The following is a 14509-nucleotide window of genomic DNA, read 5'->3' on the forward strand; positions in this document are numbered from 1 at the left end:
GATGCGACGAAGAAATGTCGACGAGTTTTGTCGACGTAGCACGTGAAAGTTTTTTAATAATCTCTTTATATTCATAATTGCTTTATTATGCAGAAATGATTATATCGTCTTATCTTTTAATTTCAATTCTATATATTTTCTATATATTTCTTATTGTATTATTGTGTTTGTGCCATGTTAATTTTATTATTACGTTATTGCTGCAATATTATACTATAATGCTTTGATTCTTAGTAGAATATTTCCAGAAGGAAAGAAACTTTTAAACTTTATATAAATATTTATACGAAATTCTTCTCTTTGCGACTAATGTCTTAATATATTCCAAGCGTTTTATTTTAATTTTTCTTTTAATTATATATTAATTGTAGATTAATATTTTATATCATATTAATGAAAACAGTGCTACAAGATCACTCTTACTTCATCGCGCGATATTTTTATAGATTTTCATACACGGAGATGCAAACATCTCTTTTGCGGTTCTCTTTACGCAAAACAAAGATGCTTGCGTGGTCGAAGTACTTGTTCGTACCTTTTTCACAATAATGATACGGCAAGCAGCGAAATGGAAAGAAAACATGGTAGTGGAAAAATTGCGTTTACCGAACAAATTATAAGAAAATAGTTATGACGAAATTGTGGTTGCTACGTTATACTTACTATCGTCATGTGTAATGGTGGTCTTTCGCGGGAAGTGCGCGTTAAGAAAAATATAGTGCGCCGGAGTTCGCAAACTTTTAGTTTGTCGCCGCCGTTGTTTTAAACAATTCCGTAAAACGGCACTTTTTCCGCATTTTTTGCAAGATGTATTTAATGGTCTACAACAAAACCGCCATTTTTATATATAAAAATGTGTAATAAGTGAAAGTCAAATTTAATTGCCTTACGTTATTAGATTGTAAGGTGTTACAAATTGGAAGTACATAAAATTACATCGATACTAAACAATTAATTCTCGCATTAACAGTTAACATTTTATATTTTTTATACTGAAATATTACTTCGGATTATTTTCGTAATTAAATTGCAACAATTTTTTACTATTATATAAATTTGAACTATTTTATTCAATTACTACATGAAATATAAATTGATGTATATGAAGCATTTTAGATAAGATTTAAAATAATAAATTGAAAATAAATGGACTAAAACTGGAATTAAAACATACAATAAAATTGTTTTCTTATCGATGATTTTGCGCTTTTTCGCTAAGATAGCAATCGGAATGTCACGAAAATATCTTACTAGTTTCCATTGAATTGACATAACGCGTCGAATGTGCCTTCGAGTCGTCAAATATTTACATTTGCCAAGGCGTGTAAATGCGTCATGGGATAAACATACGCGCGTTTTACACGTTACTATATATGCAGGCTATAATTCGCAGAAATGTAACATCATAAGGAGTACATTACGCGCGCGCTCCTCGTTCCACACACAAGTGACCCTAATGCATCCGATATTCGTTTCTCCAAGTCGGTCAAGACTCCTTCAGAAGATGCATTTCCACTCGAGACTCTCTTCCCATGCTCGCTCGAGGAGTTGTGGGTGCATCCGAATAGTCAAGGTTTGCCTGCCAAGGTGAGGCTGGCGATCTGTGCGGGAAGATTGTGAGTCGGGAATCGAGGGGGAGGGGAAGGGGGGGGGGTGGTGGAAGTAGCTGAAGGATGATTTATCTCCCTTGGGCGTGAAGATTTTACTTCGGGTGTTAGTTCCGCCGGTTGAACATCCAGATGGAAAGCGGGCGGTTTATGTTGGGCGGTGCAAGGAAGGGTTGCCGCGAAGTTCTTATCGGCATGTATATAATTTTCGGTAGATTCGCAACTGTTAGTAGACTGCGGCTGCCCTTTGCCCTTTGCGAACACGAAACTTGCTGTACTACGGCAGAATACTTACGACCGACGTTTACGTTTGCGAAGCAACACATTGTTCCCCAAGGTACAGTAGGGCGGATTTCCTGCCCGTATCGGTTAGTTGAACATGATTTAGTCACGCGATTTTTGTCAAGCTTAATATTGAATCGTTCGGTGAGGAATTCGAACGCGCAAAGTTTCAGTCTCGAAGTTTGGTTCATGAAATTTTATTGAAAATAAATATATAGAAAATTGCATATTCTCTTGCACAGATACACAGACTCAGTTTTTTAAATATTTATCATAGAGACATATTCACAGAGTCAGTTTTTCAAATATTTATCATAGAGGTAAAAATATAAATAAAATATAAATAAAAATGTGCAAAGCGCGATCAAAGTAAAAAATATAAAAGATCTTTTAATTATTTTAGAATAATAAAGAATAACGTTACAAAAATTAGGGCAATATTTTTATTCGATATTATTGTATCAGTATCAAGTTAGGAGCGTAATATTGGAAATTTTACTGCTTCGAAGAAAAATGATGATCAATATTTTTTTTGCGAGCGCCGTACAGAGATTGCGTTATTAGAAATTTTTTATTTCATTAATGAAGATAGACACACACTCAGTTTAACGATTGTGCTCTCGACATCAAATTTTATATACGAGATTCTTATTATTTTTATATATATTAGATATATTTTGTATATTTATATTAAATTATATTCTTATCTGTTTTGGATTTTTTTGCTTATGATATTTGAAGCCTGCTTCCCCTTCTCTCTCTCTCTCTCTCTCTCTCTCTCTCTCTCATCTCATTATAGAGCAAACATTGATTTTTGCAACAGATTTCGTCGATTAACGAACTAATAATTAAGATAGTAAAGTGGCTCTTGTTCTGCAGTCGACAAGCTGTTGTCGGCAAGTTGCTCGTCAGTTTGTTTTCGTCGATGACCGAACCACTTCCATAGGTTTGTTTAAAAACAACGCTAGCCGTTGCGGTGTTATCATAAGTTCTTCGCTTGGAGCATCCGTTGGGATAATCTCCCTGTTTATAGAAGGGAGCGAGGTATTCCTAGTTTAAACATACCCCCTTAGTCGGCTTTCTTTAACTTTTCTCGCAAATACGCGCAAAAGATGTAATCCGATTACACGTTTTGATACATTTAGAGACGGTGTAGAACAACATGCGCGCTTGACTGCATTTTACCGGATGTATTTTCTTGCCGTTTGTGCTTTAGCCTCATGTACATAGTCAAAGATCTTTTTCTTGGGTCCAATAATTTTTGCACATTTTGATCTGCGTACTTTCTAAACAAGAAATGTTGAAAGAAATGCGCTTCCTCTTGTATTTTACTTATATCTAAATGTACATAACATTGACAAATATCTTTTTGACCAAAATTAATTTGCAGATTTCTCTGCTTTTTGCATACATTTCATGTACAAATTATTTGCTTTACTACAAGTAAATAACATGCTTTATACCTATTTCCAACTGTTTTTTGAAGGATTCGCGTACCTGAATTAATATTCTTCCGGACGTTATTCCATCGTCGAGAACTAATGCGAGATTCATCATTACACGACGACCTCATCTCGCCATAGTCTGTTTTATTCCGCTCACGTGTCCCTATGAAATTATTCACGTTAGTCGGCGACACATTGTGCCTCGCGGTTCTGGAAGAATAAGTGGCGAACGTAAAACGCGACAAAAAAGGAAGTCGTTCCACGCCGATTTAATGGGAACATGTTACACAACATTAACGAGAACACATATTTGTCTTATGATTACTTTCTTTGTCAAGTTTTCGGCTGACTTCTACAAGAACGAGTACAATAATTAATCAAGACGTCGCGATAACTCATGTTTCGTGAGAGAGCTTGATTATTATTTCATACTTCGTTTCGCGTCACGTAATCATATAATCGATTCATCACTTGATCGCTATCATTTTAATGAATTTAGTATTCGCTCAATGTAAACACGGAGAAAATGTATCAATTAAAAATTCGAATCTTCTCAAGTTTTTTAAAATATAATAAGTATTATACTTATAACATTATTCACCAAATGAAACGCGATTATTATTTTTCATCGCTAATCAAAATCGCTCTCGTATATCTGTATCTCGAAATTTAAACTCTTCAAGATGATGTTTGTTCCGATGTTTTATAATCAGCCGTGTTTTTCTTATCACTTCCAGCTGGGATGCCGACCATGGAATCTCAGTCTGACGAGCGTGATCATCTTGGCGCTGTCGAATATGCTGCTAACGTTCCTGCTATTACAATCGGAGACTTGTATGCCGGAGACCATTCCACAGAAAGTAGTGGAAGTGAACGCCGTCACAGAGTGGAATCTCGGTACCCTCGTCAAACAGCAGGAACAACAGCCGGAATGCATCACGCAGGATTATCAACCGACATCACCTGATACTAACAGTCTGCGACTGGATATTAAGCTCGGTAGATGGGACGCTCGGCGGATGTTCCGAACGTTCGACTCGGTGCTAGTCGGTAGCAAATTCACAGAGTTGTCGCAGACTTATCGGGTATGTCTGGCTACCCAGAGTTCCGTGGAAAAACTGCATTCACTGGTGCAGGTCGCCTTGCATTGGACCGGACCGATGTCCGTGGCGCTTTACGCTGCCGGTGACGAAGAATTCGAAGTACTGCAGCGTTACCTGGTGTACCTGAGGAGATGCTACGAGTCCATCAGAGAGAGAGTGATCTTCTCTCTTGCTGTACCGAGGATGCGACCGCCTAAGAAGCAGCCGCGCGTCTTCGAGCTGCCGGATATTATCGATTGTGCCAAACCGGAAGCCACTCTGAATGAGTTCGCGAAACATATATCTAGCGAGCAGACCAATTGGCGGATACGTAACGTTTATCCGCAGAACCACATGCGCAACTTAGCGCGCAAGAACTGCCAGACGGACTACGTATTTCTGACGGACGTTGACATCGTGCCGAGCTACAATCTGACAGCCGCGCTCGACGAGTTCCTCAGGAGCGACAACTGTGATAAGTGCGCCTACGTAATACCCACGTATGAGTTGGATACGCGGATGAGATTTCCCCAGAACAAGACCGAACTCATCAGGCTGGCGAGGAAGGGCTTAGCCAGGCCCTTTCATCAAAAGGTCTTTATACATAATCAATTCGCCACAAACTTTACAAGGTAAGTAATTTTATTAAATATTACCTCCCCTTACAAATTTGTTGAAATAATATTTGCTTCAATCAAGTGAAAATATATATGCAAATATTATTAAAATATATTTATATAATCGATTTAATATCCGTTGAAATTGAGTGAATTAACAAAATAATGCGAATATATAATAGTTTTCCTATTAAAAATTACAGAATGTTTATCCGATTTTAATATATATCATTTTAATATATATGATTAATTAAGTATACAAAATGTTAATTGGATACTGCGCGACATATATGTATGTTTGAGGACTTCTTATTTTATAGGTGGCTGCAGGACGTGTCGCCGACACATAAATATCATGAAAACGTAAGGACCGGTAAGGTCTACGTTAGTCATGATGTGACGAATTTCGAATTCCTTTACGAGCCTTTTTACGTGGCGAAAGATATCGCACCGTCTCACGATGAGAGGTTTATGGGATACGGATATACGAGAAATACTCAGGTACGCGATATTCCCTAGGATATGTCTTCTTTTTTTCTGTTTGCATTTGCCATCCACGTGACGAATACGTTAGTGGCAATGTGGAATCGAAAATGCAATTTCGCCCAAGCACGAAATAACATGAAATTTTACAATGCGAAAGTTTATATTCCACCCGGTAGGTTTAACGATACGAACGTAGTTTTTTCCGTTAATGTATGGAAATACTCGTATTCGAGAAGATGAGCGCTGCGCGTGTACCTGTATAATGCGCCATTATAGTTGTTATTTGCAAAATATATCAAATCAGTCAGCAATAATACCGTAAAACGGCTTAAATTAAAAATGTTTCTGCGGCAACATTATTATCGATATTCTGATGAAAAAGCGGATAGGTAATAAAAAATATAAATGTGACCCAAATGTACCCATGATAATTGCACGAACGTGAGATGGTATTTTACCGCGTTGTTAGTTTAGCTCAACGTCGAGAGATAAAAAGTTTGCTATTAAAAATTAATATACCTTTTGGAGCTTTAACGAAATTAACAGAGATAAATGACAATAATGGAACCGGCAGCCACTGCCCATTATTATACTTACATAGTTACTATGTAAATAAATGGCATAAATTATACTAAAAGATTTTGAGATATAATTGGAATATAATATATATATATATATATATATATATATATATACATTTCCATGTTTTATAATCAGTATTTTAAATTACAATATTTTGCTAATTCAAGGATATAAGTCATGCTACGAAAAAGTCATGCGGATATACGATAGCGTTGGTAAAGTTTTAGCAAGATAGAATGTAGGCGAGATCCTGGCGTGAGCCACGGGAAAACCAGGGAGCCAAGGGCGCTCGTTTGTGAATAGTACGTTCGAGAATAGCAAATTGGAGTGAGCATGCCCCCGTGCACAGCCGCGACATTAATTGAATTACATATTATCATTGCCGCGCTGTTATCGGGCCGATAGAGGCTCGTTTCGCGGAACGATCATTATTCAATTTAAACTTGATGCATCCCCGGTTGTGTAATCGAACGTTTGCATATCGGGACAGCGGGATGCAAATTGCGTTCGCTAATGTGCTTTTCAGGCACGTCATTCTCGCCCGAATTATGGAAGAATGGCTAATTTCTTAGGCCGATAACATCAAACTTTGAAACTTCACGTAGCTCGTGGCTACGTCATGCGGGTAAAACTTGGATATCACGGAACGGGGGAAGATTTTCGATCTCAAGTCTAAAACTCGAAAGCGGAAAACCAATATCTATAGATGCCTCGATTTACCTTTCACGATTTTCACAGATACGATTTTCGCAGAAAATTGATAGTAATCTTTTCTTCTCTCTTCGTTGTTGTTTAAACTGTGAGAGAGAAAGATCGAGGCAATTAAAATTGCAACGGTCTCTAAAAGATTATTTGTGAGAGTCACGAAGCAGCGGCGACAACTTTTCCGCTCGCAGTCCATACACGAAGAGTTTGCATACCTCTGAGCGTATGGATGTACGTTCGTAGGGTGGCACGCGGTGGTTTCGCGTTGTTTCGACGAGAGAAGTGTACGATGTTCGTGGTTTTCGACCTCACGGCGGAAATAACGAAATTCCATCGCACGGCGAAAATCCGAGCGCGACGACCGTAAAACGAAGTATGCCAAGTACCGACGGCAATAAAACGAGCGTAAATCTACGTATATACGTATCGCGACTGCGTCGTCGACTTGCAAACAGTCGCGATGGTGATGTGGTGGTCCGTAGTCATGCGGCTGATATTACATGCCGGTGGACATCGGAAGTACGTACTCGCAAGCGCGTCTCCTTTGCGGTTTACGTCGCGCAACATACATTCGCTTCTGCGGAAAAATGAGAATGGCTATTGTTTGTTTGTGTTCTCTCGTTGTTCCCTACGACACGTTTAGATAACTGCCAGAGACTCATTTCCGAGATGTATAACATTAAGGCCAAGCTATTATCTGATAGCTTTCTTTGAGGAGGAGGGAAGGAACAAGACGCAATATTGGAAATTTTATCTCCATCGCTTTTAATAAATAATAAAAATATCCTTGTTTTACGGTACTCTATTTCGTTGTCATAGCGAGATTTTTGTACACGAGTAAATTTTTTAACGCATTTTGTTTTATTGTATGCATATTGAATGTTTATATATATTGTTTTCAAAGTGTTTCGATTAAATCTACACATTTTGACATTAGGTGTCGAATTTTAGACCGCAACTAAAATGCCTTTTCAACCGACGCACGTTTCTCGCGTCGGACGCGGAGGACGCGTCGCTGCCGGTTAAATTTTATTTTGCGTTAATTAATCTTCGGTTGTTTGCGTATACAATGTGCGAGAACAATGCGGTATACGCTATAATCGCGACGCAATTACGCTAGTTCCCTGGCTCGCCTCGATTACCCCGGTAAAATGAGCATGTTAATTGCCGATCGATTCGTTAATTCCCCATGCCCTCCCATCCCTTTTCATCGAGTAGCCTTTGTCGAGCTGGCTTAACTTTCCCCCCTTCCCCTCACCTCGATACAACCTTCAATTACTCGCCGCACCGGCCGATTATCGACACGATATGAAAAATTCGGGCCTGACGAGACGCGCGGCATGCGTTGCTCGTTCGCGATTCCTATATATAATATCGCGTCGACGATCGATCTTGTCATCGTCGATTCGACACGCCAACGTAGTCGAACCTCGAGGGATTCTTTATTGTCGTGTTTATCGAGTGTGCCGATCGGGCCGGCACGAACCGTCCCGGCTTGATATCTCATCAGACCCGGCATTATCGGATTGATTCCCGGCTCCCAGGACTGGCGCATCGCGACAAGAGATAAGCCTGGCGTGAGAGATGGAAGAATAAAAAAACAGAAATGAAAATAATCGGAAAATCAACACACTTTTTCTCCGATGTAGTTCAAAAGAATATATTATAATTATAAATTCGGATCGCTAACTTGAGAATTGTGCAAAAAAAAAAAAAAATATATACAAGTATTATTTTTACAGTAGCCAATTTCTCAAGCAAGATAGCAATAAGCAGAGGAATTTGCACGAAGCTGATATTAAATAGGAAATTGAATATCGATTTATGCATTATATCAGGAGTGTTAGAAACTCCATGCCATTACTGTTTCGTGAGGTGACGCATTTCCATTCGCGCCGTACATATCGAGTATCGACGCGACGTTGTTCGCCGTCTGACATTTTGTTTCTCGTTGCTCGTTGATCCATTATTTATTATCGCTTCAGGTTAATCTATAATAGCGATACATTCGACTCTCGAGGGTAGATAGTATGTCGTTGTCGCGAGAGAAGTGGCACCGAAGTATCGCACGCAAGCACCTCGCAGATGATTGCTATCAAGTCGGAAACGAGATAGTTCGTTCTAGATGCTTCAACGTAGCGGTCACTCTGCTACGTTGATTGAGCGATTTGGTCTGCCGGGATCGTAAATCAGAGGCACGAATAGAACGATTCGATTTGCTGGTTGCGAGCGATACCTTTCATCGTTTGCAGTTTGTCGAAAAATTACGCGGAATATAGAGTCCACTTGCGCATTATATAATTATTGAAAAATGCGAGACGAGAAATTTAGTGCCGAAGGTATGTAAATAAAATAAAAATAAATCCTCTTATCGCTATGAAATTTTTAGAAAAATCTTGAATTTACAGAAAAAGATAGAATTGTTGTTACACGAGCCTACAGTTAATTGCTCATTAATACGATTAACATATTTACAATATTACTCGATAAATTATTTTACATGACTCATTAACGCTTGATTCGGCTTTTGACATAATTTATTTCAGCTTAATTCGTTCGATAGCATGCCGTTAATTTTTGACGTAACACGCTTTCGCACATTCAAATATAACTGATCGCAAATTTTGTAACTAGATGTTTCATGTGGGATTAAGTAATATTGAATAAGTAAATTTTATTTTATATATTTCGCATTACGCGCATTTAAATTTGCATCCGTAGCAAAGTGCTGAGCAAATTAACCTATGCGAATTTGAATTATCGGCGCATATATCAAGCGCAGTAAATCGTAGCGGCTGCATTTCATAATGCAAATTCGCGATAATGGAGCAACAAAAATCTTATTCGATTTTCGAATATAATATCGCGTATGTATGCGTATCGGCATTATTTCCATTGCGTTTAATTATTCCCACGCATTTTTCCGGCAATCTTTTTCCCTTAATTGTTTTATAATTGAATCGGTTCCAAAGTGATTTTCGATTAGGCGTTCAGGTATTCCGCGTAGCACGTCGGTAGCCAACGATCCAACTCGATTCAAAGGATGTCCGTAATTTAGCGGCTAGTTCTCTCATGGAAGATCAATGACCGCGGCTTGCAGGCACCGTGTAACAAGCAGCAATTTAAGTGTCTCGCAGGATAATGCAAGTTCTCTCGTTTGTAGAGAGGAGATCGATCGACTTTAACCAAGCGCGAAGCTTTTGCAAGCAGATTTGTCGTATTTAAAATTGAAAAGGGGCATATGATTAGTGTAATAACCTTTTTTCAAAATAATATTGTGAACATGAAACAAATATCTCGAACGTCACGATTGTGTGGCGCAGAAGATCTCTGTAACGTCGAAATTTGAATTTATCTAATATTACACGGATTTTCGTTTCTGCCGCTCGCTCCATTTAAGCGCCCTCGAAACGAACGAGAGGATTTGCGTTCCGCCCTTTTGCCTCCGCCGTTTTAATTCCATTCTAAGTTGCGGTGCCGCGCCGGTGCCCCCTTAATGCAGAGAATGTAAGATAAGTGGAGGCGCCATACGGCTGGGCGGCCGAGACGCGCCGTATTCGCGGGGATTTACGTCGACGTGCGATGGCATAAAACTCAATTATCAGATTTAGCCCGCCACTTACCATCGCATAGCCGGCATATTACTCGGCTGCGCCTGTGTTTCCATTTGGAAAAATTATACGATCCTGTTTACCGTCGCATTCACTTCACCTTATGCATGCGTCGGCACGTCTTCATCTAAAATACCTGTCACTTCTTTGCACATTTGTTTGACGAAACGCGCACATCTTGAGTCGCGAAGAGCAATCTGAATATTATCCGAAAAGTGTCACTTGCGGCACTTCATCGTTTTGCGATATATGTTGACATAAAACCATATGATATATCCGACTGTTTGAATTGCCATGCTATTACATTGATATTATATTTAAATCAAATAAAATACTCAATAAAAGAAAATTTGTAAAAGAAGCATTATATGTATAATTAAAGTTAACGTGTAACAATATTTAACAAATTATAATCCATTAGTTATTTGATTGTTGGCTATATTTTTTCTCAATCATTTGTAACGTAATCATGCTAATTTGACTGATATACATAATACTGTAGAATATATAAAATAGATAAGAAAAATTGTACATTCTTTTAGATATTTTAAATATTTATATAAACAAGAACGTATTATTTGTGTTCAATATCGAAAATCGTGCTTGTTTTTATAAAACGACATGCTATGGAGATTATTTTGCAGAACAGAGACGCATATTCGCGGACAAATTGAAGAGAGCCGCTGCGGCTTGCGCGAACTGAGAGAAATTGGCGCGAGTTTCTCGATGGGATTGCGTCAACAAAGCTAAACCATTGGTACGCAGTGATTTCGCAGAACCACCCGAAACACGTCGGTACGTAAGGAATTCTCAGCTAGCTATGGAGGTTCTTGAATATCAAAGGGACACTCTGTCTTTGAATTTCAAGCATCGGGATGCCACGGGATCCTTCTGCAAACGGTACGGATCGAGTCGCACAGCAGTTTGTGCCAGCACTGATTTTAACCGATGTAACAACACGGTAATTACGTCACGTGTAATTTGCGAAATACATGACATCGGCGCAACCCAGTATGCATCCCATTGCTTATAGACTGTGACACGTAATGCATTGTATTCGCACGCAACAGACATACGCACAAACTAAATTTAATACTTCAATCTCAATTGGGTGAGGAAATATTAACGATTGTGTGCATTACGTGCATTGTGTTCTGCATCTGTATTATCAGGTCGCATATCTTTGGAAGTGCTTTGAAGTTAGAGAAACTATATTATCGGGAACGGGAGTTCTCCCTCGACAAAAGATGATTTGATTATAGTATAATATAATCACATATTCTGATTTATGCCAATACTGTATCACGTATATAACAGTGATGAAAAATCGATTAATAAAAAGAAATATAATCAAATATATTGGATATTATGTTTGTCATACTCACACACATGTTACACGTGACGTGGCATACTTTCGTCTTTTCCAAGCGAAATTGAACGGGAGTTGTCGTGACAGGGGAATGAAATAAAGAGCGCAAACTGTCAGCATCGGCGTGTCACGAATCGTAATGGTCCGCGGCGATGATAGTGACACCGTCCATTCGATACTGAAGCGTGAAATTAACCCGGGCGCATTTCCCCCAGGTGCTAGGACCATAAGCTTATCTTCCGCGCGACATGCAATTCCATTTTTGCGAGCGAGCGTGCGGAGCGAGTTGTACCGCGGCCACGTTTCCGCTAGTTGTAAAATTTTAACCTCGCCGCTGTATGTTTGTAAAACATGCGGCTACACGAACACATTTAAGCACGTTTTCCTTTTTGGATATCCGGAGCACAGAAATGCTCCGGCAGAATAAATAAAACGTCGAATAGAAATCGTGAGGTGCATTGTGAGTTTATTAATCGATATGGCAACACAACAACAACTGCTACTCTCTGGAGATTATATATTTTTCGTAGAATAATATGTTGCTTTATTTATTATCATTCTTATTTTTACGATTTGAGACGTGCAAACGTTTCTTATTTTAGAATTTATTGCACACCGTATCCGGGTAAGGGAAATATCGTATTTTATTCTGCTTGTGCTTATAAAACATAATAATTATAATACGCGTTCTTTCTATGCAGCCGCACGTACTTACAACTGTGTGGTCCGATTATGTGACATGCAGATGCATACACCACATGATGCAGATATAAAACCGTTGCTCTCTCTCTGGTGACCCACTGTAATATTATGCATTACCATTCGAAAGCCGCAAACGATTATCTTATCTCTCGTTGAAGCGGCAAGCGTTGTCATATTATCTCTGACGGATGGAATACGAGCCAGATCTTTGAGCATCTTGACAGAACGATCTTTCCACTGCATTCATTATAAATGTACACCATGCCAGAGCAAGCACTATTTTTTTCCAAACAATAAAATTATTAATTTTTCTTATCTTGAAATAAAGCAGCTGTGGTGTTTGATTTTTTATATCTTTCTTTATTTCTCTTTACTAATTTCAATAAAAAACATACGGTACAAATGATATTTTGAGAAAAAGGAATGTCTAAATGCTTTTGTGTTCGTTAAAAGGGCCATTATGGAGCACATAAAAGATAGAATTATGTAAATAATATATTGCATGCTTTGCATACATACTCTTTTTTTCCGCCCCTCACATATATTCTCATTCATCTATTTTTTTTACTTGCACGTACACAACATACGCGTACGGCGTCATCGCGACCGCCCTTTGAGTCCTTTGAACTTCGTCGGGAGAGAAAGAGAGAGAGAGAGAGAGAGAGAGAGAGAGAGAGAGAGAGAGAGAGAGAAAACAGAGATCGTGCGTCGAGTTCCGCAAATTGTTCATCCCGTCGCGCAAAAGTTTCAACGGGGCCGCTTCGCCGCGCCGTTTTGCGTTCTCGAGAGCTTTGACGTGTATTATGCGTTATCGTGTGCGTGATGGTTCGCGGAATATTCTCTACCCTAGTCATTGACAGTTGTCGATGTTACATACGGTAGTTCGGAAGGCCACGTCGGAATTTCAGAGGGGCAAGTTTTATGGCAAGAGCACGTCCCGGACCCGCACCTTGCGTTCTCTGCCTGTTTTATAGCTATGTATACGCTATAAAACCGTCGCCGCGTCGCGTGCATATGTATATACATATATATGTATATATGTAGTATGCATTAATGCCGCGGTAGCCGTGGTATACACATGCATTATCCAATAATCGTCGCGATGACGAAAGTTTCGCGTACAAACAGAGAGCGCGGCGGCGTGCATTCGCGAGCAGTATCAGGGAAACGTGTAAGTTCAGCAAACATCATTACGCCCGCGAGTCTGTAACGAATGTGAGACCGTGGGGTTTGTTAATTAAGAAGATACGTCAGCCCGCCGTGTTGTTTAATGCAATCTGTTCCCCGGGAAACCCTCGACAAACAGTCGGTCGTCCTCTTTCCGAGAGGTTCGCGCGCGCGAGAGGCGCACTTTAGCCGCAAGGATGTGAGAGATCTGCGCGCGAAACTGAAAGGAATTTATTATCTATCCAATTAAGACGGATAATTATGCACGGTGTCCGCCGCGCCAGCGCAAGCTTGTTAGTTATATAATATATACGGCAATGTCATAAATATACGTGTTGAACTTGTCAAAACCGGATATCAGATTTTTATCATTACTCACTCTCGAATCTTATACTTTTAAACACGCGAAATCATAATTACGCGAATTTTTTTTTTTTTTAATTCAAAGCATTTCTTTCCGTTGCATCTTCTTATGTTTCTTGATGGAATTTTCAATTCGTTAAATTTATATCATTTTCATTCATATATATATATGTATATAAAGTGTCAAATTATTTCTAACCATCACGTTTCAAAGATCAATCTTAAAACATTAAGCCTTTTTTAAATATTTAATAATCTTTTTTATATAGGTGGAAAAAGTTCGACCCGAATCAAGATTCGTTATGTTGCGTAAGTGCTGTGTCATGTCGCGCGTCAATATCGCGTTAGATGCTTTCAGGGCAATTGTACGGGGCGAATATGAGCCCGAGGAAGGGAATGAACGCGAGTTATAAATGCGAGCTTGTCCCGTCGATCGCGACGTATATATGTTTTGGCAGTGTCAGCACACTGTAGTAACGTGACGAATTGTA

At 39.1% G+C, this 14509-nt stretch overlaps 1 protein-coding gene across 6 annotated transcripts in view; it reads left to right on the forward strand.

The window, feature by feature from the left end:
* LOC126859395 (beta-1,4-glucuronyltransferase 1) overlaps positions 1-14509 on the forward strand; it is a 30139-nt gene that overhangs the window by 12294 nt on the left and 3336 nt on the right. For 3 of the 6 annotated variants that reach the window (XM_050610692.1, XM_050610678.1, XM_050610685.1), the window contains exons 2-3: positions 4072-5048; positions 5354-5534. In XM_050610692.1, coding sequence (XP_050466649.1) covers positions 4132-5048; positions 5354-5534 — 1098 coding nt within the window. In that variant the 5' untranslated portion in view covers positions 4072-4131. Of the gene's footprint in view, positions 1-2822; positions 2934-4071; positions 5049-5353; positions 5535-11061; positions 11213-11285; positions 12276-14509 lie in introns of those variants that run through there. The other 3 variants (XR_007688815.1, XR_007688816.1, XM_050610699.1) reach the window with 3 other exon arrangements.

The sequence above is a fragment of the Cataglyphis hispanica genome, chromosome 1 (genome assembly GCF_021464435.1).
Source record: "Cataglyphis hispanica isolate Lineage 1 chromosome 1, ULB_Chis1_1.0, whole genome shotgun sequence".
In the NCBI taxonomy this organism is placed as follows: Eukaryota; Metazoa; Arthropoda; class Insecta; order Hymenoptera; family Formicidae; genus Cataglyphis; species Cataglyphis hispanica.